The sequence below is a fragment of the Cavia porcellus genome, unplaced genomic scaffold (assembly GCF_034190915.1).
Source record: "Cavia porcellus strain 051 isolate PalLab524CR breed Dunkin Hartley unplaced genomic scaffold, mCavPor4.1 scaffold_16, whole genome shotgun sequence".
Lineage (NCBI taxonomy): Eukaryota > Metazoa > Chordata > Mammalia > Rodentia > Caviidae > Cavia > Cavia porcellus.
In genome coordinates, this window is record NW_026947499.1 from 27,585,933 (window position 1) to 27,612,639 (window position 26,707).

At 47.6% G+C, this 26,707-nt stretch overlaps 1 protein-coding gene across 9 annotated transcripts; it reads left to right on the plus strand.

Annotated features, from left to right (window-relative positions):
- Window positions 1-2: 2 nt before the first annotated feature.
- On the plus strand, window positions 3-26,313 carry Hps4 (HPS4 biogenesis of lysosomal organelles complex 3 subunit 2). 9 transcript variants are annotated; one of them, XM_063226018.1, is made up of 14 exons: window positions 3-94; window positions 1,922-2,175; window positions 4,497-4,587; window positions 6,025-6,168; window positions 8,774-8,881; window positions 9,251-9,367; window positions 11,355-11,449; window positions 13,113-13,185; window positions 15,814-15,850; window positions 16,473-16,608; window positions 17,129-18,035; window positions 22,042-22,237; window positions 22,648-22,756; window positions 24,813-26,313. In XM_063226018.1, the coding sequence occupies exons 2-14, from the start codon at window positions 2,135-2,137 to the stop codon at window positions 24,982-24,984; spliced, it is 2,226 nt and encodes a 741-aa protein (XP_063082088.1). In that variant the 5' UTR covers window positions 3-94; window positions 1,922-2,134; the 3' UTR covers window positions 24,985-26,313. The 9 variants fall into 9 exon arrangements, with proteins under 9 accessions (XP_063082088.1, XP_063082085.1, XP_063082087.1 ...); XM_063226015.1 differs by having other exon boundaries at window positions 24-94; window positions 1,689-2,175; XM_063226017.1 differs by having other exon boundaries at window positions 53-193.
- Window positions 26,314-26,707: the final 394 nt, after the last annotated feature.

Below are 26,707 nucleotides of genomic sequence, written 5' to 3' on the forward strand. Positions count from 1 at the left end.
GTCATCTCCGCGCGCCGGCTCCTCGCGACCTTTAGGGGGCGGAGCCGGGAGGCGGGGTGGCGCGTGACTTGGGGTAGACCTGCGATGCGGCCAGGTACCGGGTGGGAGTCGCGGGCGGGCTCTGTGCCGCCGGCCGCCCACGTTCCAGGTCTAGAGTCCTGAACTTCGAGCACGTGGATGCCTGGCTACCGCGGTGGGTGGGTGGGTGGATGGGCGGTGAAGCGTGGGAACATTGCGGGTGGGACCCGGTTGACCCCCTTCCTCCCCGTCGTCTCTAAGCCTCCTGGCACTGAGACCTGTCCCTGAGGCCAGAGGCGGCTTGCGGTTTCCAGCAGCTTCCTGAGCCTCGAGGACTGTGTATTGCAGCTTCCTGACCGTTTGCAGACATTAGCATCCGGTTTTCAATCCCCGTGACTAACTTAGGCTCCTACCGGCACCTTTGCCATCACCCCTTCTCCAGGCCTTTTGATGTCCACTTTTTCTCTCTTTTTTTGAGACAGGCTGTCGCTGTGTAGTTCAGGCTAGTCCTGAACTCACTATGTAGCTCAGGCAGGCCTCAAACTCTTGACGATTGTGCTGCCTCAGCCTCCCAAGTGTTGGGATTACAGTTGTATGTAATCCGGCCTTGTTTTCCACATCTTGAGTTCCTGAGACACTACCCGGACTGCCAGAGCCATTTTTGGTTATATCCTGACACCTGTGACTCCAAGGTCACTACTGGGCTCTCCTGGACATTTCAGAGTTAAGCGAGTGAACTTTGATAGTGTAGGACCCAGTCCTGTAGGAAGAAGGGAGCTTTCAGGCTGCTGTCTGGTTCCAGGAACTGACATCCTGCCACCCTAGGCCCCCAGAGATACTCTGTAGAATATCTTGGGTATGGTCCCATGAGGGAGGGCACCTTAAGGTATCTAGAGACCTGTCTACCAAAGAGACTTTAACCATGTTATCACCTGTCCTCACAGATAGCAGAATGGTACCAAGTTTACTGAAGCCATTAAGCTTAGAGAAAGTGACAGGAAGTGTGAACTCCTAAAGTGATCAGAGGGTTGTCACATGGAAGACTTAATCCTTGTTTTATGTTTTCCTGTAGTGAAATCAAGCCCAGTGAGGGAAGATTCCTAGGAAGCCAATTGAATCAGCTTAATACTGAAACTAGCCTGTCTGTGGAAGGGGTGTGCCAGTGACTGACAAGGTGGTTTTGGTAGAGAATGAGAGACAAGGATTAAGAAAATGAGACCAGGGTCCCTTCTGACTGAAACTCCACAGTATACTGAACTGTCTCTCTTGGAGAAGTTTGAAAGCCACTTACTGAAAGTGTTCTTTTTGCTCTTTAAAAAACTTGCCCAGTGTGAAATTTGGCATGTTCAGGTTTCTTTTTGACTGTCAAGGTGACAGTTCCTTAATTAGGATCCATTATTACCATGGCAGCCACTTTATGTGTAGTGATCCTGGTGCCTTTTTCACTAGTGACATAATTTTATCGTCTGTGGTGCCTGTGATCAGTTTTGAAGAAACTAAGGCCCTTGCTCAGAGGTCTTTGCTACCCTTCTTTTTAAAATCCAGAAACATAATTTTTGCAGTACAGAAAGCCTTTTTGAAATGTACCATTTGTTCAACCCTGCCTGGGTCACATGCTCTCTCATGGGTTTCTGAAAATAATCATTCCTTGTGTTTATTTCACAACCAAGGCACTGATGTTTGAATTAGAAACTTCAGAACTTTTGAAAGAACCCTCAGGATGGCTTTGAACTTAACATGTTAGAAATCTGTCCAAACGCATCTTCCAGCCAGCATGTGGGAATTGCCTGGAGATGAGCTTGAAGAGGTCGTTCTTCAGACAGCCATGCTGGTGCTCATGGAACCTGCCTGATGGATTTGGCTTTTCCAGTCGTGTCTTGCTGTCTTATGTCCCCTGCCACAGTTCTAGGGGCTGTAGAGATATTCGTGGAACCGAGAGGTCTGTGAGGAAGGAAGTAGCACTTTCGTTGGCTGCGAGCTAAGCAAGTGGCAGTTGTGACAAAGACTCATCGTCTTCCCATACCTGGATTCACTGCACTGGGGCCACTGTTGAAAACAAGAAGTGATACTGGGAGAAGGAACCCAGATGAAGAGGATGAGGTCTGCTGGAGAGTAAATGGCCACCTCCACCTCCCCAGAGACAAAATCGGCCTCCTGGTGAGTATCGGGGCCAACTGTGGGAGGTCTCTTGGGTGTTTGAAAACCACAGCCAGCTTTTCCTGATGTTAGTAAGCAAAAGATGAAAGAGTCATTTTCCATACAGTGACTACATTTAGAGCTAATGTGTCTTGTTTCGTCTTTGGTAATGGTGGCTAAATTCAGGGGCTGTTACAGAACAATACCTCCAGCCTTTTTTAAGTTTTTATTTTGAGACAGGGACTTGCCAAGTCACTGAGTCGCCCAAGCTGGGTTTGAACTTGTTATTCTTCTGCCTCACCCACCCAGCGTGCTGGGATTTCAGGCGTGAGCTCCTGCACCTGGCTGAGAACAAATGTTTCTTAACCTTGCCAGCCTTTTGCCCCATTCAAAGGAACTCAGCATTGCTGGTAAATTGTAGAAAAGACAACCAGAGTTGATTATGCAGCCAGCTTTGGTAATAACCTGGGTGTGATTCTTCTCACTGACGAGAGATGAGGAATGGTTACAACTGAGAATTACCCAGACAAAAAGTCTGGCCAGTCAGGCTCTTGGAGGGTGTTGCACAGCATCTGCCTGAAAGTCATTTCTCTGCCCAACCCATATGGGCTGATCCTTTTTCATGGTTTGATCCAACAGACATTATTGGGGAGGTGAAAATGAAAGTGGTGGTTTCACCAGACTTAACAGATTGTATGTATATACTGATTATAGCCCAGTGTGGTGGGGCATACCTATATTTGATACTGGCTGTCACTAAGTTGCCCAAGTTGGCTTGGAACTTGTAATGCTCCTACCTTAGCTTCAAGAGCACCTAAGTTTACAGTTGTGCACCACTATATACTGCCTATTGAGGCTTTTTGATCAGGATTGGCACTAGAACTCTGGAAAGTGGATGATCCCAGAAGTAGATGGTGGTTTCATGAGCAAGCCCAGGACAGAGCACGGCTCCCTGCAAGAAGAGTGCAGGGGACATCTCTGCTGTATGCCATTACCTCTTGATTGTGCTTTTGGAGATTTAGAAATAAAACTGAAGTCTAGCCTTTGGGGAGTTCACTCTGTGGTCTCAAGAGGTAATCACATACTGATGGTAATAATATCACATAACTATACTGTAGAGCAGATCACAAGAGTCTTCAGGGGGAATATAACAACATGAGGAAGAGAAGGAAGAGGGAGTTGGTCCCATGGACACAGGAAGGACCTGAACTGAGACTGGAAGCCCGTGGAGAGAGAATTCAGGAATCCAGCAGAAATAAGAAAACTAGGGACATGGCCCTGTCGGTTGGGGAAGTCCAGCAAGGAAGCCATCCTTCATCCCCCAGCAACTGGACGGGACACAGGCTGAGATGATTCGAACTGAAGTAGGGATTTGTGTTGATTGGTTGACTTTGCAGGCCGGGGCCAGTAGTCTGAGCAGCTATTTAGAGGATCACAATATGCAATATAGTAACAATTGTGGATTTCCTACTGTCCTATCACTGTTTTGTTCTGTTTTACCCACCCCCCCTTTTTTTTGTTTTTGGTATTAGGGATCGAACTTGCAACCTTATGCTTGCCAGACAGGCACTTATGCCACTAAGCTAAATCCCAGGTCCTGTTTTATTCCCTTTTAAGAGAGAGAGGGAGAGAGAGGAAGAGAGAGGGGGAGTCTGCTGACTCACTTTAGGGAAGAGGAGATTTTAGAAACTTAGATTCCTCTAGGCCCAGGCAATCAGGAGAAGGTTGATGAAGATACATATTTGAATGATGCTTAGAGTCTGGTAAAGTTTTAACTGACAGAGAAGAGTCTGTGATTTCTCTGAACTCCCAAAGGCCCCTGCTTTTTCTTGTAGACTTACTGCCCTGTATTGAAACTGCATTCCCTCACTGCAGACCCTCTGTGAACATCTGCTAGGTAAATTCCTGTTAGAGGGACTATTTCTGGAGATCAGTGTGCTCAGCAGTCGTGAGAAGCGCCGCTGAGACATCCCTAACCTATCTTACTATCATATCCTCGGAGGACAGTGCACCAGGCTGTGTGGTTGAACAGTGAAGGTTCAGCGTTTCAAGTAAGAGCTGTCACTGGGGATTGCGGCCGTTTCCCCCCAGCTACGCGTGGTGCGTGTCTTTTTGGGCAGATGGTCTGACAGCTGAACAGAGGCGTATTTTTAGTTGGCCTGTCCTGCACTTGAGGAGTGGTTTTATCTATTTGTGGCTGCTGGGTTCCTTCTCTCTTGGGCCCAGCAGAAGGCCGCACTGGGTAACAAGCCCTCCTTGGGCTAGGAAGTAGGAAGCTGCATTTTAACATGCCATTGTCACTGGTTGAAAGAAAATACGGCTCCATCTTGTTCTCTTGCCAGGTGGAATTATTTTTTTCTTTATGATGGTTCCAAGGTGAAGGAAGAAGGAGATCCAACCAGAGCTGGCATTTGTTATTTTTATCCTTCCCAGGTAAGCTATGTGACATTCTAGTATTCAGCAGAGATCTCCCTGCCTCCAAGTGGTGAGTTTTTATAGGATTTAGCTGAGGACAGCTTTCTTGGCCAATCCAGGCATTTGACACGTCTGCCATCTTATTCTAAAATGTTCTATTTGTTTGTGTTCTGGTCTTAAAATCCCTACACAGCTCAAGACTTTACTCTTTCCTAGCTCTCTGTTATTATCGTGGTTTTTTTTTTTTTTTTTTTTTTTTTTTTTTTTTTTTGGTCTGTCTTCTCCACTTCCAATTTTTGGATCAGCTGACTCATTTTTAGAAAGCTTTTATTGAAACCCATACAGAGCAGAGAAGAGAGTATCATGAACTCTCATACACCGTTCCTGGTGCCAACTATTATCAACAGCTTCCCGAGTTTTGTATGACCCAGCCTTTCCCCTCTTACTTTATTTACTTGCTTGAGGCATTGGAAGCAAATTCTAGACATTGTGTCATCTCTCTACTATCAAGTGCTGTCTCTGTGCAAAAAGACATTGAACATTTTCACACCTAACAAAAATTGTAATAATTGGTAACCGTAATTCCTTAATATCATGCTACTCAGATTAGATTCAGATTTTATCCTTCTGTCATTTTAGTGTCTGTCACTGTTTTTAACTTTCCTAATCAGCCCAAAAAGCACCCATATAGTCGCTGGTTGTTTTGTACATTCAGGACCTTTTTAATACTCCTTACCCATGCCCCCACTCTCTATCCCACCCTTGCCACTGAATTAGTGAAGAGATCTGGCCAGCTATGTGGAGGAATGTTAAAATATCCCACTGTAGGTTTGGCTGTTTCTCATGGTGATGTCATTTGCTATCTGCTCTCTGCTGTATTTCCTTTAAAATTGTAGTAAGCTCCAGAGCCTTGATTAGATTCAAGCTCAGTTCTGTCAGGCAGAAATTCTTCAGAGATGGTGTATACAATTTCTGGCCTCATGTCATGTTTGGCTGTCCCCATTCGATTAAGTTAAGACAGATAAGATTCTGTGTCCAATCATGTGATTACGCTGTGACTTAGGTGGCCGGGATTAACCCGGGCTGCTCACGCCGCCCTGCACAGGAGATTAGAGTGGGAATGAAAGGCTGTGCGTCTGTTCAAGTGCGTGCCTGTAATCCTTGCTGCCCAGCACTCTGTGCTGAGTTTCTCGGGCTTTCTGGTGTATATGACAGTGCAGCCACCCGGCAGCCGTGGCAGGCTTGTAAGGGGCCTGATGGCACATGTACTGTGCTTTGCCTAACAAGGGCTCTGTCATATATTATTCCTTGTTTTTATAACCTTTAAAAATACATAAAGAATACACAAGAGTAGGCAGCAGACTTCATTTGGCCTTCAGGCTTTGATGTCTTCTGAGGAATGACCCAAGAGTTCAAGAATTTCAGCCCCCTGTTTGCGGTCTGCTCCTTTCTTAGACCGTCCTCGACCAGCAGGAGCTGCTCTGTGGGCAGATTGCTGGAGTTGTGCGCTGTGTCTCCGACATTTCTGGCTCTCCTCCCACGCTCATTCGCATGCGGAAACTGAAATTTGCCGTAAAGGTTGAAGAAGATTACCTCTGGGTAAGTACAGGCGGGGCCTGCCAGTGCTGGAGTGTTGCACTGCTCTGTAGCTCTCCAACCCTCTGTGCACCGGTCCACACGCAGTGATGCTCACTGAGATGTCATCATAACCCAGTGCTGTCCAGTGCATTCCTAGTTTTCCTTTGTGCAGAGGACCGAACCCGTCTCAGGGCTCTGCACATGCTGAGCACATGCTCTGCCCCTGAGCTGTGCCCCCAGCTGTTTCTGAGACATTTCTAACATATCCTGCTTTTCACACAGCTAGTTTCTCCTTCCCTTTGGAAGACTGGCTAACCTATAGAAATTCTGTTTGGTCTGTGTGGCAAATTGAGATTTTATTTGCATCTTTCCTTCCCTGTATACTGTATACTGTTTACTGTCTACACTTGGAGCAGTGTAAAAACCTGACATTTGTATACACAGGATAGGTTTTAGAGAATCCTGGGTTGGGGATATAGCTCAGTGGCACAGCAGCTGCCTGGCAAGTGCAAGGTCCTGAGTTCAATTTCCAGTACAAAAAAACAAAAAGAACTCATTAAAGATAAATAAATTTTAAAAATCCATTTATAGCCATTTAATCTAAAGCATATTTTCCCTTCCCTGCCCTTTAAGGCTTTGAAGGTAAAGGAATGCTGAAGTGTGGGGTGGTATATATGCTTTGTAGGTGTTATTTCCAACATTTTATTATGCAGAATTTCTAATGTAATGAACACTTACAAGAATTTTACAGTGAAAACTCATTTGCCTCTTTTATGATTAACTTTTTATTGTAGTTGCTTTGTCACATGTTATGTTCATCCTTTTATCCTCCCATCAAGCTAGATGTTTTAAAAATACTTTGCAAAGCAAGTTGCATACACTACTGTATTTCCACTACCCACAGATCCTTTACCATCAATGCAGTTAACTAAAGGTCACTATATGCGGTTCTTTTGTTCTTGAAGTGAAATTTACAATTGATGAAGTACACAGAGCCTAAGGTTCTGTTTGATACACTTGGACAAATATTGCACATGCTACACAAATCCTGGCAACATTTGGAAATTATCATCACCCCTAAAAGCTCCTTCATGCATGTCCTGGTTAATTCTGCCCAGTCCAATTCCAGGCAACCATTGTTTTTAATTTTTCTGCTATAGATTAGTTTTGCCTGTTCTAGAATATCATATGAATATTTAATATACTATTTATTTTAAGTGACCTCTGTCTATCACTTACCATTTGTGAGATTATGTGAACCAGTATTCACTCCTTTTTGCTATTAAATAGTATTCAATTATGTCAGGGTTTTACAGTCTGCTCATTCTTTTTTTTTTTTTTTTTTTGGTACTAACATTTGAACTCAGGCTTGAGCCACCACACCTGGCATAATTTTTGGACAAATACTGCACATGCTACACAAATCCTGTGACAGTTAAATTTAGATCTACAATCCAGCTTGGGTTAATAATTTGTAATGGTGAGAATAGAAATCAAGGGTTATTCTTTTCTATTTGTATATCCATTTATTCTAGCACCATTGTTGAAAAAACTTTCCTGTCCCTACTGAATTAGCTCTTTTATCATTGATCTGATGACCAGATAAGTGCAGCTCTATTTCTGGGCTATGTTTGAGGATTCTAGGAAGAACCACACTGCCTTGACTTCAATAGCTCTATTGTGAATCTTGAAATCAGGTGGTATAAGCCTTTTAATCCTATTCTTTTTTTTAACTCAGTTTTTTAAAAGATAGTTTTGTATATTTTATATCATTTGTGTTTCCATTGTTAAACCGCTTTATCAGTTTCTAAAGAAAAGCTGATAGGAGTATGACTGGAATTGCTCTCAGTTTATAGATCATTGCGGGAGAAAGAAAGCATTTCCTTCATGCCAGACTGTTAAACTCCTGGGTCACTTCAGGGGAGAAACAACATTGCCCTTCTATAGTTTACACTTCAGAAAATTTTCATTTATTTGTTTCCTATCTAGGTTTATTTAGATTCCTAATTGTATTCCTGTATTCCATTAGGTCAGATTCCTAGAAGTAGAATCACTGTGTCAAAGACTATGAGCTGTGTTCTGGCTTTTTAAACAAATAGGCAGATCTCTTCCCCTCTCAGCTAGGGTTTGTCAGCCCTGCCCTTAGCCTGTGGGGGGTAGGACTGTGATGATGAGGTCAGTCTTGCCCTTGAAGCTCTTCGTCCAGCTGGAGAGATAAGGTGACCATTCATGGGACAGTTTAAGTCTCTCCAGGGTTTGTGGTGAAGCCCAGAACAAAAGTACAGTGGCCAGCACAAGTCCCCACAGTACTTGGGTCAGAAGAGAGGTCCCCTCTTTTCTGCCGTTAACAGAACAGGCATGGTAAAGGTGCTAGAATCCTAGTGGACCCTGAAAGGTTTGGGCAAACCCCGGTGAACAAACAGCACGGAGGAGTGCATTTTAGGCCCCATGAATAAAGGGACAGAAAGTACTTGTTCTCTACAGAGATCAGCTTGGTGGCAGTGGAAAGTGTGGGCCTTGAGCCTAGACAGACAGTCTTGTTGAGCTGTGGGGAGCTGTGGATGCCAGTATTCTGGGCTTGGCCTCAAGAACAGGACAGTGCCTGACCTGAGGTTCCTCTTCTCAGGTGCTGGGCTGTGCTGTGGAGCTCCCTGATAGCAGCTGCAAGCGGTTCCTAGATCAGCTCATTGGATTCTTTAATTTCTACAATGGTCCCGTTTCTCTGGCTTACAAGGTATGAGTGTGGTTTGGGGAATCATGTTGGGCCTCTTTAGCAAAACCACTATTGCTAAAATGCAACATTTCTTTACATGAATACATGGTGTCCAGTGACCAGGTCGAGGGTCCTTGGAGCCCCCCTCAGATGCCTGTGTTCCCAAGTGTTTGTCCCCACCCTCTTTCCTGGGATGGTTAGGATGGTTCTGTGGAGGGGCAGGTGGTCAGGGTGGGAGAAGGGGCCATGTGTGTGCATGAAGGGAGGCAGAACAGGTCACCTCTGCAGCCATTGCTCTGCGGAACAGCCTTTAGCGCAGTTGCAACCCTTTCTGAAAAGTCTGTCCATCCAGCTGTCCCAGGTACTGACCTCAGGCTGTTTCTGTTTTAGAACCATTCTCAGGCGGAACTGAGTTTGCAATGGGATGCTTTCATTGAGCAAGTGCTGAAAAACACCAGTGATCTACATAAGATATTCAATTCTCTCTGGAACTTGGATCGAACCAAAGTAATGTTTTCATCCTCCTTATTCCTTTCATGCATAAGAACAGTTTTTAAAAAGATATTTCTGAGGGCCGGGAATTTAGCTCAGTGGCATAAGCGCCTGCCTGGCAAGCATGAGGTTGTGAGTTAGATCCCCAGTACCGGAAGAAGAAGAAGAAAAAAAAAAAGGTATTTCTGAAATGAGCTACATCTAAAGAAGTGCCTGGAACATGTCATTTCCTAGGCATGCAGGGAGTAAGCCCTGGCTACTGCCCAGCTCTTTGAGCGAGGGTGAGACAGGCCACCTTGGAGAGCCTCCCTTCCTTCATCTGTAAGTCGATATTGTGAGATCAGCCTCCCAGGACTGCTTTGCTGGTACAGTGAGGCTGTACCTCAAGTGACACCATGTAGGTACAGTATATCCCCAACTTCTGAACGAGTTCCTTTCTAGGAGAATATTTGTAAATTGGATTCATTCAAAGATCCTACAAAGTGAGTCTTACACGGCCGTGACACAATATACAATGTAAAGCATAATTGGACAGATAAACACACAAACAGACTAGGCTGTGAATGAGCACTGTGTTACTACTATACAGTAAGCACACAGGACCACAACTGTGAAAGTTGGGCAGACATGTGAATTACTTTCTGTGATTTGTTTGCATTTATGGATGTTTGTAATGTGAGGTCCATTTGTATCTGTGAAAGTTTGCAACTCAAATGTTTGTAAATCAGGAATTTAATGTATGTAGTATAGGTGGTTACCACTATGTTATTACCTCAGCAGTATTGAAACTCAGGAATCTGAAGATCCTCTCCACACTTAGCATTAATAATCATATGGTCATCCAATTAAATTATTGTCAGCCTCAGAAATGCCTAGTGCTAGGGGCTTGGTATTTAGCTCAGCGGCATAAGCACCTGCCTTGCAAGCAGGCAGTTGTGAGTTTGATCCCTGGTACCGATAAAAAGGAGAAAGACAAAAAAAAAAAGAAATGCCTAGTGCTAACATTATAAAACAAGGTTGTTGTGTGTGCGAGAGAGAGACAGACAGACAGGGAGAAACAAGAGTGGAGAGGAGATAGATACCTAGGCTGGGAAATGGTTTGCCTCTCTGTTTGCCATTGGCACTCAAGCTGCTTACATGACTGGCCTGACTCCCAAAGCTGTCCCCTGAAGGATGAGCTCTCTGAGCCCTGAGCACCTCAAATGAGCCTCCTGCATCTCACAGCAGGAGCAAATATGTCCATTTGATGGGATTGCAGGGCTGGGCATCAGCCTTCACAGAGCATTAGTGCACCAGCTAGGGAAGGTTTCCTTCTTCTGTTCAGGGGTCTTCATAGCGTTGGCCCTGGGTCATACAGGGTATTGGCTGGTATTGGACAGTCTTAAGGCCAGGGAAGAATAAACAACCTCTTCACGAGGCAACTGCCCCAGATTTGGTTCCATTTATCCTGAGTCCCTGCAGGGGCTCACTGCCAGGCAGACAGGTGGAACTATGAGGAGGTGGGCAATATTGCTGGACACTTTTGACCAGGTTCAGATGCTTTTCTTGTAGTTTTAGGAACTTCTAAGCAACTGACTCCTCACAGGGTACCTTGGAACCAAGCTGTGGTGCTCTCCTGTATGTGACAGGTTTGAGTGACAGCAGCTGGTCAGATACCAGTGAAGCCAGCTGTCTCCCTTGGGGGTGCTCTGCATGGTGGGTGGGTTTCACTTGGCACCTTGACTCGCTGCCATCTCATCTCAGCATGGATAGTCAGGGTCTTCCAGGCAATCTGCTTTATCTCCAGCAGTAGCCATATGTGCATTCACTGTGCCTTCTCAAGAGGCCTCCTGTGTCCAGCGTTTGGCATTCTGTTGCTGTTAGCAGTCGTGGGTACTGAGTGCAAGCCCTTTCTCCAGGCTTTGAGTTATAAGCTGCCTGTCTGTTTATGAAAGTTTCTGCCCTTGTGTCCCTGGCTGGTTGGGAGCATGCTAATGGTGACCACATATCTTTGCCTGTGCAGGTAGAGCCCCTGCTACTGCTGAAGGCAGCCCTCATCCTGCAGACCTGCCAGCGCTCACCTCACATTCTAGCTGGCTGCATCCTCTATAAAGGACTGTGAGTAGTGCTGTGTCCCTGTCCGCTCCTACACTTTCCTGCTGGAGAACTGACCGCTTGTCTCCCTCCAGGCCTTCAGCAAAGAGCTCAGTTTCTGGCCAGTTCCATGTGGGCTTGTTTGGCAAATATAGTGATACCTTGGTTCATTAATTTAATTCGTTCCACAATTTTAGAATAGATGACCATGGTTGTGTTCATCACCCGATGCAGAGTTTGCAAACAAAAACTAGAATTTTGTCAAATGCTTGTTTGTGAGCCATATTGTTTCCAAACTAAAGCATTTGTGACCCAAGGTACCCTGTTCTGTGTAGGGCTGTTTAGATTTGACTTAAGGTACGTCCCTGTCTTTGAGCATAGCTGGAGATTCATGTTTAGAAAAGGTAGCCCTATGAAAGGGGTTCATGTAACTCTCAGTGTGGGGCATGCTGTATAATCATCACTTAAGCATGTCAGTGTGGAGCTTCAGTTTTGGTAGTGGCAACAGTGTAAGTAGAAGGAGCCTGCACTGACCTTAATCTTGTGTCCTGGGGACCCCATTGCCCTGGCTGCATCTCAGCCTCCAAAGCAGCATCATATGCTTTTTCCACAGCACCCAGGTCTGCATTCTGACAGGCCTCTGAGAACGCACAGTCCTCTTCACCGGGCTGGAGGGCCTCCTTGTGAGCCTGAGTATCTAAGAGCCACTCCATGCGTTGCTGAGAGCTGGTCCTCACACTGGGATTGGAGCCCAGAGGGCTCTGCTGACTGGTGGCTGTGCAGCTGAGGAGCATTCCAGGTGCTTCTGGGAGGCTCTTGAGAGCAGTGCCCTTGGGCCCAACAGGCTGGGCCTTGAATCGTAGCTTCTCTTCTTCCAGCCCTCCAGCCTTGGACAAGCTGCTTCCCCTCGGTTTTCTTTTCCGAGAAAGAGACCCTGTGTAAACAGTGAAATGACTCAGCGGTTGTGGAAAGACTGAGCGCACTGAGCTCTGTGCATCTTATCTCCTTGGCCCCTTCCTCTGTGCTCAGCAGGATGGCTCGACTCAACTTGCAGGGTCGCCAAGCTCACCAAAATGTTGTTTTCAAAGATAGCATTTTCCTCTTATTTTGTATTTCCTATATATTTTAAAATTATTTGGCTAGTACCTGGGACACTTTCTTATTAAAAAAAAAAAATCTACCAATAGAGAAATGCATGGAACACATTGGAAAGTTGCTTTTTGGTCTTTCTCACTCTTACGCCACCCCACAGTCAGCCCCAGCCAGCATCCAGGCTCTTTCTGTGAATTTCCCACCTGCACATAAGCACGCACATTGATTCTGCTTATTTCCCCTACAAAAGGGGATCACAGGGTTCCCCTAATGGGTGTGTCCTATAGAAATTTCTTTCCCCGTCATACAGTCTGTCTGTCCTTGGAAAGGCCATACATGGGTTGGTGATCTGGCCATGCCATGATTTATTTCATGACTCTTTCGTTGTTTACTTAATTCCCACTTTTCCTGTAATGAATATTCTTATATCTACGTCTTGGTGTTGGTAGGAACTGCCAGAGTACCCTTCATAAGGCCTTTACCAGTTAAAACTTCCACCGTCCATCCCAGTGTAGAACATTAGGCGTCTTTTAAGTGCAGAAGGCTCCAGTGTGTGTCTTCTCACCGCGCTTTTGTTCCTGTGTCTGACCTGCAGGATTGTCAGCACCCAGCTCGTGCCCTCCCTCACTGCCAAGATCCTGCTTCACAGACCCGCACCTCTGGACCAGGTATTGTAACACACACCCGCCGGCCAGCGTGCTGCCCCACAGCGCCTGTAACTAAGTGTGGTGGGCCTGAGCCCAAGCACCGATGGGCCCTGGGGCACTTACCCATGGAATGTTGTCAGGACCCGTGGTCTGTTCCTGCAGTTTCCCTTGGGAGGGATGCGACTGACAAGGTTGAAAGGAAGCACTTGCTTCCATGTGGTAGGTTTGGATAGTCACTTTTTCTTCAGATAAGTGGTTCCCGAATTTGACTTACTATCAAGATGGCCTTTATGTCAAAGAAATGTTAGATTTTTCAGAGGCCCACTGTAAAGAATGTGTCCTTTAAAAAATTTAGGAAAACTCTTATAATACTTCCATTTGGTATTTATTTAAATTGTGTTTAGAGTGGGAAAAAAAAGACGTCACTGGGAATAAATTTCCCCACAGTCGGACCACATGGAGATAACCACTGCTAGTGCCTGGCAATTTTCTTCCTGTCCTTTTTTCTCCCGTTTTGTGTATTTTAGGGTATGAAAGTATGGCTTTGGTGTATTATAAAGTTCTGTCTTCTCTTGTGAGATCAGCAGCCACGTAAAATGCTGGTGGGCCTCTATCCAGGCTCCTCACCTGCTGTTGGTGGGGTGGTGGGGAGAACGTCCTTTCTGGTAGACAGTCTGATGCAGGGAGATTTAAAGATACCCTTTCCTTCTCCTAATACTTCTACTTCATGAAATCTACTAAGGAAAAGCTCTGACTGCTGAGAAAATTTATATTCAAAAGTCTGTTGTTAGCAGTGCAGTGACGCACACCTATAATCCTTGCTGCTTGGGACTCTGAGGCAGGAAGATGGGAACTTTGAGGTCAGACACTGTCTCAAAATAAAATTAAAAATAAGCCAGCCTTGGTGGTGTACAGTTGTAATCTCAGCTATTCAGGCAGCTGAGACAGAAAGATTGCAAGTTCAAGTTCAGCCAGGACAGTTTACAGAGACCCTGTCTCAAAATACAAAAGGGCAAGGGGTGTAGCTGAGTGTGAAGACCCTGGATGGATGGATGGATGGATGGATGGATGGATGGATGGAGATGTGTTTCAATGCTTATGTAGGCGTGAGTTTTGATTCCTAGTCCAGTAGTACCTTAATTTATGAACTTAACATATTCTATGATTTTGGAAAAGACGACCACATCTGTGTTTGTGTGAGAAAGATGGCCATGGTCACATTTGTTACCCAGTGAAGATTCTGCAAACAAACAGAAAATTTTGCCTAATATTTCTGTCTGTGAACCAAATTGTTTTCCAACAAAAGCACTTACGAGCGAAGGTACAGTGGTACTGGGGGTGGTGAAGCCTCTCTTACAGCTGGATTTATGGACATGAAAAATGTCTAAGGTGGGATTTGGCAAACTGGCCTATGAGCCAACTGTGTATAATACAAATAAAGTTTTATTAAACTGCTGTTGAGTTACAGCAGCCAGCTGCATTTTGGGACAAGGCCACAGGGCTTATAAAGCTGAAATTGCAAACCTGGTGAAAGGGTTTATTGGGCATTTTAACTGTTGGTAGGCACTGCCAGAGTACCCTTCATAAGGCCTTTAACCAATTAAAACTTCCACCATCCATCCCAGTGTGGAACGTTAGGTGTAAAGGGATCATCTTACCCTTTACGTTCTGCTGGCCTAAGGTCAGGAAATAATTTACTCTCACCACTGTAAGCTTTGTAAGATTTGAGCCAGCCATTTAAAATGGCTGAAGATGTTATGAGGACAGGAATTCCATATTACTGTTTTAAGTGGACAAATTGATTGTTTTCCTGTTACTGGGGCGGGAATTCAGGGATCCTACAACCCTGGCTGCCCTTGAATTTGTAGTTCTCTTGCCTCAGCCTCTCAGAGTGCTAGAATTAGAGGTGTGCAGAAAACCAGCTCAGCTGAAAAGTCAGATTCCTTATAATACCTCAAAAGTACAAAAGTGTAAACTTAAAAAATGTTCGGATATTAAGTTGTTTGCTTAAGGAGAATATGTGATTTTTTAAAAAGAATTTTGTCTAGAGTAAGCTCATGTAGAGCATAGTAACCTAAGGTGAGTTTTTGAAGTCACTGAAGAAAGCAAGTCATTCCATCTCAGAGGACTGAAAGTCATTTTGGCCGGAAGAGCAGTGTTGGTGTGTATTTTGTTTTGGTAGTTGCTTTTGGAATCTTAGCTTTTTTGTTTTCTTGTTAGAAAATCTCTTAAGTTTCTGGCCTTAGCTGTGAACCAGAATAAGCCAGAGATCTGGTACAGAACCCTCTGAGAGTCACAGGACTTGGACATTTTGGTTCTAGAATGAGTTCTCTGTGGTACAGCAGAGGCTATGAATTCTTGGCTTACTTCCCAGAGGGCGAGACTGAGCAAATCAGAGCTCTCAGCAGTATGTGAGTTCAGGTGGGTGCTGTGGTGCAGCCTGAATAGCCCGATTTTTGCCCCTTCCTGGTAGTGGTAGGGCAAGCAGCTCAGGGAGCTCTGCTCCATCTGCCAGGCTCTTGGCATGTGGCTGGGACCAGCTCCTTGGGCTTGGCGAGGGATCGTGAACAGATGGTGAGGTGAATTCCTGATGGTTAGCTCAAGAGCAGAGAGTGGTACCCGGCACCAACCTGTGCGTGTTTGTTTCAGAGTCCACTTGCAGCAGAGGACACAACGCAGGACCTGGGTAAGTAGAGTGCTGCGCTCTGGCCTTTGAGGCATGCCAGTGCTGCCTATCACTGGATAAGCCATCTCAGGGCCGGCCAGTCCCTTGTTTATTTCATCTGCTCGTCAGATTGGGGGGTGGGTCTGAGTGATCCTCGGGATCAGCATTATGCACCGGCATCCTAATAGTTAAGGTCATGTTCTCTAGACCCCTGCATGCAGACCCTCCTTAGCTCAGTGCTGTGACACTGCTCTGGCAGGTTCCGGGGCTCTGAGGACTGCTGAAGGCCCTTTTGCAGGTTGTCTCAGCATCCCCACTGGTTCCCTGTGGAAGCCTAAGTTGGGGAATCCCTTTGTCAGTTGTTTCTAGCTGTTTGTGCTAGTGTTTCTAGCACTTTGTTTCTAGCTTTTTTTTCTTTTTTTTTTTAAATTACGTAACGCTAAACTTTCTTTCATTGAGTGCCCCCCTTTTCCCTAGCTGGGATAGTGCTGTCTACCGTGGCTCTTTCCCTGTTGTCACAGCACCTGAGCTGCAGTTGTGGCTTGTGTCTGGACTGAAGCCTGGCTTCCTGCATGCTTTTGAGCTGGTGTGTGGGTTGAGTGCGTCACCACAGGAAGGATTTTTGCCTTTCTGTTTCCTCCAGCCCAGGGAGAGCCCTGCCCATGTTGCTTTGCAATTGCAGGAGCAGTGTTCCCCCCGAATGTCCAGATCACCCCTGTCTTCCTGACTGAAGAGGAAGTTGCCAGTCTCCATGAGTTTCCGGTGGAGCAGATACCTAGGTAGTTCAGAAATCACCCGGGAATTCACCTAACTGCACATGCAAGGAGGTTGCTTACATCTCCATTGAGAGAAACACTGGTACTGCCCATCTCTGCTCAGTCCTGTCCCCTCCCTCTTCTGTGTTATAGGCAGGCATCTGTGGCTTGAGAGTATTGATCTGGGAGGGGCTCCAAATCCTAGGCCTCTTCCTTAGTAGCTGTATGACCTTGGCCCAGTCTATTCCCTTGCACAGTCTCTTTCACAGACTCACTGTGACAGTGTCTCCTAGGAGACCCTCCAGTTCTGGATGACTGTTATTCAGGTGGCCACATTTTCAGTAGGAGGTCCTGGGAACCCCCAAGAGCCAGATGCTACCTTCCTTTTACTCCTGTGGTTTGACCATGATAGCATCTTGGCCTCTGTGGCCTCAGGGATCTATGTGTCACTGACCCTGCGCCAGTTAGGAACTCAGTGCTTTTGTCTCCCACAAGCAACTGTGCAGGCAGTGTGCTCCCTCCTAATGCATGTGTTGTTCACCAGGCCAGCCAGACAGTGGGACAGTACGGCCCACCATCTTGCAAAGGATTGGACCACATCTCTTAAAAAAGATGCTACCAGGCAAGTGGCATCTGTGCCTTGGATGGCAACTACCACCCTGGAGCCCATGTCCCCTAACAGAGTGTGGCCAAAGGGTAAGAAAGAGAATGGACATTTGCCTGGCCATGAGATGGAAGGCTGGGGCCCCGAAGAACTGAACACTACTGCTGGCGGCCAGGTTCCTGGCCTCAGCTGCTCCCTGCACAAGGAAGCAGCCTTTCTCCAAAAGGAGATCGACTTATCTAAAATCCACATTCCAGAAGCTCAGGAAGTTGGAGCATTCTCAGGTCATTGTGCCTTCCCACAAGCGTGTGCTCCAGGTGGCAGAGGTCTTCACCATGAGGACTCTGTCACTGATGTCAGCAACCTGGAACCCATGCCATCTGAGGACATGGCCACTGGCAGCCACCTGTCTTCCTCCTCACCTGATGTGCTCACTCAGAATGGAGCCCAAGAGCAGCATGAAGACCTTCATGACACCAGCAGCCACACCCTTGATCCTGGAACAGACCCCCTCCCCAGACAGACCAGCCGGCCATTGTCACCTCACCGGGATCCAGAGCCAGAGCAGAGAGGTAGTGAGCTTCCTGAGGGGGACCATGGTGTAGATAAACAAGCTGATGGAGTCTGTGAGAGCCTTGCAACTACTGGTCTACAGTGCATTTCCGATTCAGCAGACTCCCAAGGTGATGGCCCCTTGGCAGACAGAGCTGACTGCAAGTTGGCCCCAGTTGGAGTCCCCATGAGACTCGTGCAGATGAACCTCTATACTCACAGTGTTAAGGGGTTAGTGCTGTCCCTTCTGGCCGAGGCACCGCTGCTGAAAGACCATGCAGCCATCGAAGAGGTGGTGAGTGTCTCCAGATCTGTTCCTTGTGCTCCTCTGGCAGTCTGCTAGAAATATGGATGGGCTGGCTCAGCTGCCTGCTATGTGTCCCCAGGCAAACCCTCCCTGCTTATGTCATGGGCGTGATAGCAGTGCCAGCCTTCTTGGTGTGTGAGAGGTGGAGTAAGCCATGCACGTGGTGCAGTGCTGGTGCAAAGACATCTGGGTTTTGATTTTCTGCTATTTCTTCTTCCTCCAGTTTCTTGGCTGGTTGGAGTTCTGGCCGTGTCATTGTCCAGCCATGGGACCTTGCACACAAGCTTTTTTCCTCTTGAGTCTCTGCTTCCTTTTCAGTAACATGGGTGCTGGTAGGCCTCCTGTTCCACATGCGGTGGCACAGTGCCAGTAAGGCTGCACGTGCAGCCATTGTATTGCTTCTGCTTTGGCCTCATTTGCTAGCCCCGGCAGCTCTAGATTCCATGTTACCTGGACCCTATATCTGCAGCAGTCAGCTGGGTGAGAATCCTGGAATCCCGGTGTTTCCCTTGGTAGCCCCAGCATTGCGTAGGGGTGACCCAAATTGCCTTCCCAGAAGACCTGGGACATTTGAAATCCCAGCTGACCCTGGAGGGGTCTTCTTCAACCATTCCAGCCTCTTTCCTCTCTTAGAGCAGTGATCTGACCTTCTGTAAGGTCCAGGCCCTTGCTGGAGATTCCGTTGCTATGGTAACAGCCTTGCTTTAGTTGGCAAGGAAAGTGGTAGCAGGGAGAACAGCAGGTTGAAATTGCTGCAGGGCAAATGGTGTCCTGGGGCTCTCCTTGTTTTTATTCTTAAATCTATATTATTCTAAGCCGATCTTATTAGCATGCAGGGCCTGTGACCCTCTGTAAATGAGCAGGTCACCTTGGAGCCCAGAGAAGGGAAGGCTGCTGAGCTGCTTCCTTTGCACAGAGCTACTAGCAGGAGACTGCTCTTCTGCAGAGCGCTGGCTCGTCAGTCCCCTGTCCCCAGACCCCGGGGCATCAAGTTGTTGTTTATTTGCTTCCTCTCTGTCCTCGTTCTCTGTGACTGTCACTTCACCCATGTCTGTCCCTTACAGCAGCAAAGCAGGACAGGGCTGCAGCTGCCCACATCTCATCTTACTGCCTCACTTTTCACTGTCTCTTCCGCACTGTGCCAAGCCTTAGAAATGTTATTTTGAAGGCTCAGTGTTGGATGCAATATTAGATGTAATAATTTATTTTTACCTTCTCCCCCCAAAATGTTTGAAAAAATAGCACAGGGTGCTCTATGAGATGTGTTCTGCATTAGCTGTATGCCAAATGCTACTTCACATCTGTTACTTCAGCCAAACCTTTAAACAGTTGTAGGGGGAGATGTCTATCGCAACTCCCATCTTACCAGCAAGAAAACTTAGCCTGTTTAAGAAGGATCTTAGGCAAGTGGCAGGTCCAGAATTTTTGCTGGCTTCTTGTTCCCCTGCCTTGGCCTCTCTCTTGACTCATCTACCCTTGCTATCCTAGATGGGAAGGCAAAGGCAGGGTGACTGCCCTGCCCTTTGTGGCTCTTGCTAGGTGGACATGGTGCATGGCTTGTCGAGGCCCACCCATGCTCTTGCGTGCAGAGTAGGATTTGACACTGATGAGGCCCAAGGAAATACAATGCAGTTTTATGGAGGAGAAAAAGCTAGTCTTTTCTAAAAAGAATAGGGCTAACTATTGGATCAACCTGCTGGTTTGAGAGTGAGTTTGTTAATCAGACCCAAAGCCTGTTTTGTTTGAAAGAGATTGTTTATTGCTTTTCTGTCCTAGACCTGCTTGACCTGATTCTCCTGCAGCTGGTCAGAATACCAGGGTCCCTACTGAGTTGTTAGCTACAGGCCAGATGGGACAGTGAGGGCAGTCCTTAGAAAGGGATCCTGGATGTTACACACGGAGGTGCTGTCGCATCATGCTGCCAGCTTGTCTTTCAGTGGCTGCGTTGGACATCTGGGTTTGCAGTGGGTGAGGCAGGCCAGCAGGAAGGCTGGGAAGAAGAGGGAGTCAGAGGGAAGCAGTCCAGAGGGCTGAGTTAGGGGTCAGTTGAGAGGAACGCACTAGGCTTCCACCAGGGGGCAGCATAGAGCCATTGATGCTGTAGCTGCCCTCCTAGAGCCTGAGATAAACTCAGTGACCTTCAAATACTGTGGTCAGATCAATTATCCATTGCCCCACGAGGCCATCGAGCTGTCCACCGTCCGTGTATAGTAGACAAGGCGTGAAGCTAGGGTGAGAGTGTTTCATGAAGTATTTTATGGAAGAGCACTCCTCCTTGCCACCTGTGTGACTGCTTCTGTGAATACATCCCACACACTGCTGCTTCTGCATGTCACAGTCCCCACAGGCCTTCCAGCCCGTTGCGTCATGTACACTGGAAGTTGGGGCCCAGGAATTAAAGACCCCAAAGTGGCTGTTTTCAGCTCTGCACAGCTCTTTGGTTCTGCCACTGCAGTACAGCCATAGAGAGTACGTAGATAACTGGGATGGATGTGCTGTTAACACTCGTGAATATGGATGTTGGCGCCGCAGATAAGTTTCACATGGCACAGCACTATACGTTCTCCCCCAGACACACAAAATATAAAAGCCATACAAAAACTGTTCTTCTCAGGCTGAACAAAAAAGCAGCAGTGGGTTGGATGTAGCTCAGAGGCTGCAGTTTGGTGACTCCTTCGGTGTTGATGAAAGAGCTTGGTTTCCAGTACAGTTGTCCGTGTGTCATCTGACCCAGCCTCTTGTGGGTAACTTGGTTTGTTGCTAAGTGATTTTATCCTGAGTACAGGCTAGGCAAGAGATGCTGAGGCAGAGCTCAGTACCTGCAGGGAGTCCAGGTTTTAGCATGGCTCACTGGCTTTGTGAAGCTTCTAATGAGGCAGTGTGTGACCTCAAGCCTGTGGGTAGGTGTGATACTCATGACTGTGCGCACACATCTGTGCACGTGGGAGGTTCCTTAGTGTCCACTCCCCTCAGTGCTGGGTAGGGCATTCAGGTCATTTGACCATGGAAGATTGTGTGTGACTCCTAAGCACACGGTTTTTATGTAACTCTGCCCTCTCTGTCTAAGCCATTTTGCAGATGGGGGGAAAAAAACAACAGCACAGGAAACTTAATAGCTTGCCGATGGTCACTTGGCTAGGAAGTTGCTGAGTCTGAGGTCTTTACCTGGGAGCTGTCTGGTGTTCAGGGACAGTGGTCTTTTCGTGGCTTAAGCAGTCCCAGGAGGCCAAGTGCGGGTAGAACCTAGATAGACATTACTGATGTCCTCAGTCTAGCCCTAAGCACAGCCGAACGAACTCCAAGTGTTCTAGAGGATGATGCTGTAGAAGATTTAAGGACCAGGAATGTAGCTGATACTGTGTTGTTAGGTTAAAAAGCTAGTATCCATTACTATCTATGGTTTGATCCCATTTTTATTTTATAAAAAAAAAGAATTATATAAAAAGGCATAGTTTAGTATTACAATTGGATTTACACACTGTCCATCTGTTGGGAGGTTTTGAAAAATGCAAGGTGGGGGACTCTTCCTGATAGCTGTCCTCAGCTAAGGCTCCTCCCTGAGCCAGCATAGAGAACCAGGGATACTTTTCAGTCTCCTAGGAACGGCACCGATCTCGGTGTAGTGGAGAGATGTTAGGGCATGATATCTGTTGGGGGACTTCTGCTCCCCAACCCAGCTGAAAACCACTGGCATGGTCCTGGCATGGTCCACTGTTGAACGCACTGCCCAGGGAGATATGCAGTCATGATAGTAGTAGACTGGTGAGATTATGGACAGTTTTTCCTTGCTTGCTTTTTTCTGTAGTTTTCTTTTGGTCCAACTCTCTTTTCTTGTTTTCTACAGTATGACCCTGAACTTAGAAACATCAGAACATAGGGTGTGAGTCGGTGCTTCTCTGAGGACAGGCAGAAGCACTGGGTAGAGTCCATTTTGGCTGAATCGAGTAGTCCCTGAGACTTCCGGGGAGGTTTAACTAAGCCCACGGTCGGATAGGTGGCTCTGCGATGGTTTCGAGGCCAGTCCTGCTGCCTGTGGCCCTCTCCCTGCCCTCTGCAGTACCACAGCAGCCTGGCATCCCTCAACGGGCTGGAAGTGCACCTGAAGGAGACGCTGCCTAGAGACCAAGCCGGCCCCACGGGGGGCACCTACAGCTTCGTGCACCACGACCACATCCAGAACGTGCTCACGGGTAAGGGGATGGCAGGGTGCGGGGTAGAGGACGCCCCTGGAGGTGGTGGTAGGCCAGTGCAATGCTGTGCCACAGTACCTGACCCCTAGCCAATGAGCTGCCTCCCTGGGAACCCAGCCCCTACCCCAGCAGACGCCCTTGGCTCGTTTGCCTTTGCCTGGTGTTCCCCAGTGTTGTGTGAGGACTCACTCCTGCTCAGAGGCCCCTGATAGGGCCTGCCTAGAATTTTGAAGTCCCTGTGCAGGAAGCGGCTGTGGCTCCTGGGGAACAGGCAGAACCTGGTGCATGGTGGCACTGTGTCTGCTCTTCTCCCTCTTTTGTGGCATCCACACTCTGAACCCTGAGTCCACCCTGAGTCATGTTGGAGTGGAGGGGCCGCTACTCACCATCTGTGTCCTCTTCCCTGGAAGCCAACCTTCCCCTGGTGGCCTCAGCCCAGAACCGCCACTTCCTCCAGGCCGTCAGCCTCATGCACTCCGACTTCGCCCAGCGGCCCACACTGTATGAGATGACCGTCAGGTGAGCCTCCCACGCCATGCCAGGCCTGTTCCCCACAGCCCAGCTCAAAGGAACCTGCTATGGGCCAGCCGCCAATGTGACGGTCCCCAGTGAAGAACATTCTGGTTACTGTATTCGAGGCCTTCCTTGGTTTGCTGTCATGCATACATGTGCCAGGGATCTTCTGGGTCCCTCTTTGCTTTAGACACTTGGGTCGTTGGTGACAAAACCCAGACTCCTCACTGTCAAGCAGTTACGCCCCTTCGTGAGGTGTGTTCTTGCTGGGAATGATGCTGAAATAACATTGCTGTCTTTCAGATTTAAAAAAAGCAATACATGCTCACATTAAAAACGAATTTAGAGCCGGGTGTGGTGGCTCTTGCCTGTAATCCCAGCACTCGGGAGGCTGAGGTGGGAGGATTGTTGCAAGTTCAAGACCAGCCTGGGCTGCAGAGTGAGCTCAAGGCCAGCCTGAACTGCATAGCGAGACCCGTCTCAAAAACACACACACACACAAAAAGAATTTAAAAAAACAACATTCAGGGTGCTTGGAAATCTATAAAGTAAGGTATTTTCTTTCCTTTGTCTGTCACACACCCAAGAAATAACCACATTTCTGCTTTTGTTGTGTATTACTCCTGATTTTTATTTCTGTACATAAAATGTTTCTTACTATTTTATTTTAATTAGCTTGAGAGTCCTTCTAGAAAAAAAAGATTGTGCTAATACACTGTTTTCCAGTTGCTTTTCTCACACCACGACATAGATATAGTCTGTAAATTATTATAATTTATAGTGTTTTACCACCCAAACTCTGTTGGAATGCATCTCTTATGAAACAGCAGAAAATAAGGCAAGACTAAGGGCCAGGGGGGAGGTGTATGATTTTCTGTTGAGCCTTTGAAACAGTCTGGTCCAGGGCATTTTTTTCTCAGTTGAAGCAGCAGGAGAATCAGCAGCTTGTCCTGGGCCCACATTTGTACTAGGATTTGAACCAGGCTTCAGTGACTCTGAAGTGTATATACTTTGCCCTGGCAGGTTTCAGCTGCAGGGGGCAGCTTTGGCCAGGGGCTGGGTAGGGTCACTGAGGTGCACAGGAAGCCCTGTCACCTGCACGCCGTCCCGGCTGGTGCCTCACTCCACCTTCCGTGATCAGTGAGCCTGCTCTAGCCGCACTGCACAGCTTCCCAGGCTGGCGGCCGGCTTGGGACCTGGTTGTGGCGGAGGGTGGCTGTTTTGGGGGAGGTGGCAGCAAGTAAAATGTCAGCATCTGCTCCACCAGCCTTCTTGCAGCTGCAGCATTTCACCTTCCTGGCAGTCGAGAGGGATCCGTAGCTCAAGGGATTTGTTGGGAAGTTATTTCCATAGTGGCAGTAGAGGCAGCAGTTGCCTGGTTTTAACCACTCCCCATGGGCTCAGTAAAATTCATACATATTTCTGCTATGTAATCTCTTTGTTAAAAACCCTCAGTGAGGACACATACCATCATCTTATCCACTGTACAGATGAAAAGCCTAGGACTCAGAGAGAGGTTGAGTATCCCAGCCTAGGGCACACAGCTCGGAGGTGGAGCTGGGATTTGCACCCAGCCACATGACTCAGCTCCGCCCTTAGAACCACCAGGCCCCAGTGCTTCCCTGGCTGTGTGAAGAGCTTGTCCCTCTGGTGTGGTCAGCGGTGAGGACACTGTTAGTCCCATGAGGTCCCCCCAGGAGAAGCCAGAGGAGGATAGAATTTTCTTCACTCTTCAACATAGGACAGGTCTGAGGGAGAAGAGCTTTAGTGGGCATTGATCACTATCATACTAGACTAGGGGAAACTGAGGCCCTGTGGGGACATGGTTTGAGACGTCAGGTCCCACCGTGGACTGTCCTGGCCTGCAGTAAGTTGAAAGGAGGGTAGGAAGCCTGTTGCCAGCACTGAGGCCTGAAACTCAAATGAGTGAAACATCCTAAGCCACACACCACACACCACAGCATTCGGCGTGCTGGCATTCAGGGACCACCTTACCCAGGTCTCTGGGGCCAAGCCTCCTGCTGGCCCCACGGGACCATTGTCTGCTTCCCTCTTCTGACAGGAACGCCTCCACGGCTGTGTACGCCTGCTGCACCCCTGCCCAGGAGACCTACTTCCAGCCGCTGGTGTCCACTGCCCGGGGCTCTGGCTTCCCAAGCCCACAGGATGGGGCCTTCAGCCTTGCGGGCAAAGCCAAGCAGAAGCTGCTGAAGCATGGGGTGAACTTGCTGTGAGCCAGGCCACAGCCCCAGCTCACTGTCTGGCAACAAAGATTAAGCAGCCAGGGAGACTCAAGGTTTTGTAATGGGAAAGGCCCCTCTATTTTATTTTCCTTGGAATAGTACCTTTTAAGGAACATAGAGTTTGAGTTCTCGTGACTCTTGTTGCAGGTTGGCATGTGTGTGTGGCACACCCAGTGCACACATGTATGCACACCCAGTGCACTTGGTAAAGAACTTGATCACACCAGCAGTATTGGGCCAAGACGCCAGTTTGTCTCTTCACACTAGAGAGGTTCAGGGTCAGTTTCCCTGTCATGTGGAGCCAGTGGTATTTGATTATTTCCTGTTGCTATCGATTCTGGGCTCAGTGGCTGCCAAAGCATTCTGGGATGGCACTTGACTGCCCCCATCCTAGAGTCTTTAGCCCTGTAACCAGATGGATGTGGTGGAGCCCAGCTGCACAGTGAGGGGGTGGTCAGTTACCAGGCTGTCCCCATGCTACTGCTCAGCGTCCTCCCACAAGGTCTTCTGGGAGGTCTGTGATAATGGACCTCGTATGGTCCTTGGAGTACAGCAGTGCGGCAAGTCCTGCTGACGCAGACAGAACTGGGGCCCTGAGGGCAGAGATGAGGATTGAGGGGCTGGGGATTTAGCTCAGTGGCATAAGTGCCTGCCTTGCAAGCAGGCAGTCGTGAGTTCCGATCCCTGGTACCAATAAAAAGGAAAAAAGACCAAAAAAAAAAAAAAAAACCCAGAGATGGGGATTGGTCTCTGCTGCCTTTGCGGGGGAGGGGTTGTGCATCTGCCTCCTGTCCAGTGGGCATCCCAGATGGGAGTGTCCAAGACAGTGGGGGCAAAGGACCGCACCCTACTCTGGTGGCTGTGACGAAGGGAACAGCGTGCCATCCTGGGTTTCTGAACCCACAAGGTGCCTTACACATGGGTCTTGCTACTGTAATCAATCTTTGTGATAATACAGTGCAGACTGCAGGTTGAATCTCAACTGAATGTTTACTGTCAGTGCCCGAAGTGCTGTTTGAAAATGATGATGTTAATGATTTCATGTCAGTGGACAATAATGTTTATGATGTGATGTCTTGAGACAGGTTTCCAAGGGCTAATAATAAAATGACCAAACCCATGAATAATTGTAACCTTTCCAGTGACAAAGTGAAGGTGTTCATTAATGTGTATGTGTGTGTGTGTGTACATGTGTGTGTATATACACACACACACACACAGCTTAGTATTAGTGGACTGGCTCCCAGATACCCCAAGGACACCAAAATCTGAGGATACTGATGTTCTGTGCACCAAATTACATAGTATTTGCAAAAACCAGCACACTGCCTCCCGTGTTCTTTAAATCATCTCTGGCTCACTCATGATACCTAACAATGTGAGTGCTGTGGTTGAACTGTATTAAGGAATGACAGGGACTCATCTATACATGTCTGGCGCAGATAAATTTTTTTCCAAATTATCTTTGCTCCTGGGCTCGTTGAGTCCTTGGATGCAGATTACATGGGAAAAGGGCCAAATCTGCATTTTTTCTCCATGGATACTGGAGACTGGAACTCACTGTGACCAGTTAAGGAGCTGTGGGGTATAGCCACATCCCAGTAAGCACCAGTCTCTGTGTGGCTGCCAGGCCAGTGTCACTTTTTCCTCTCCCTGGGGCCCTTCCAGCCACTGGCCAGCCATCTTGGTCACCTTGCCAGATGGAGGAAGATCC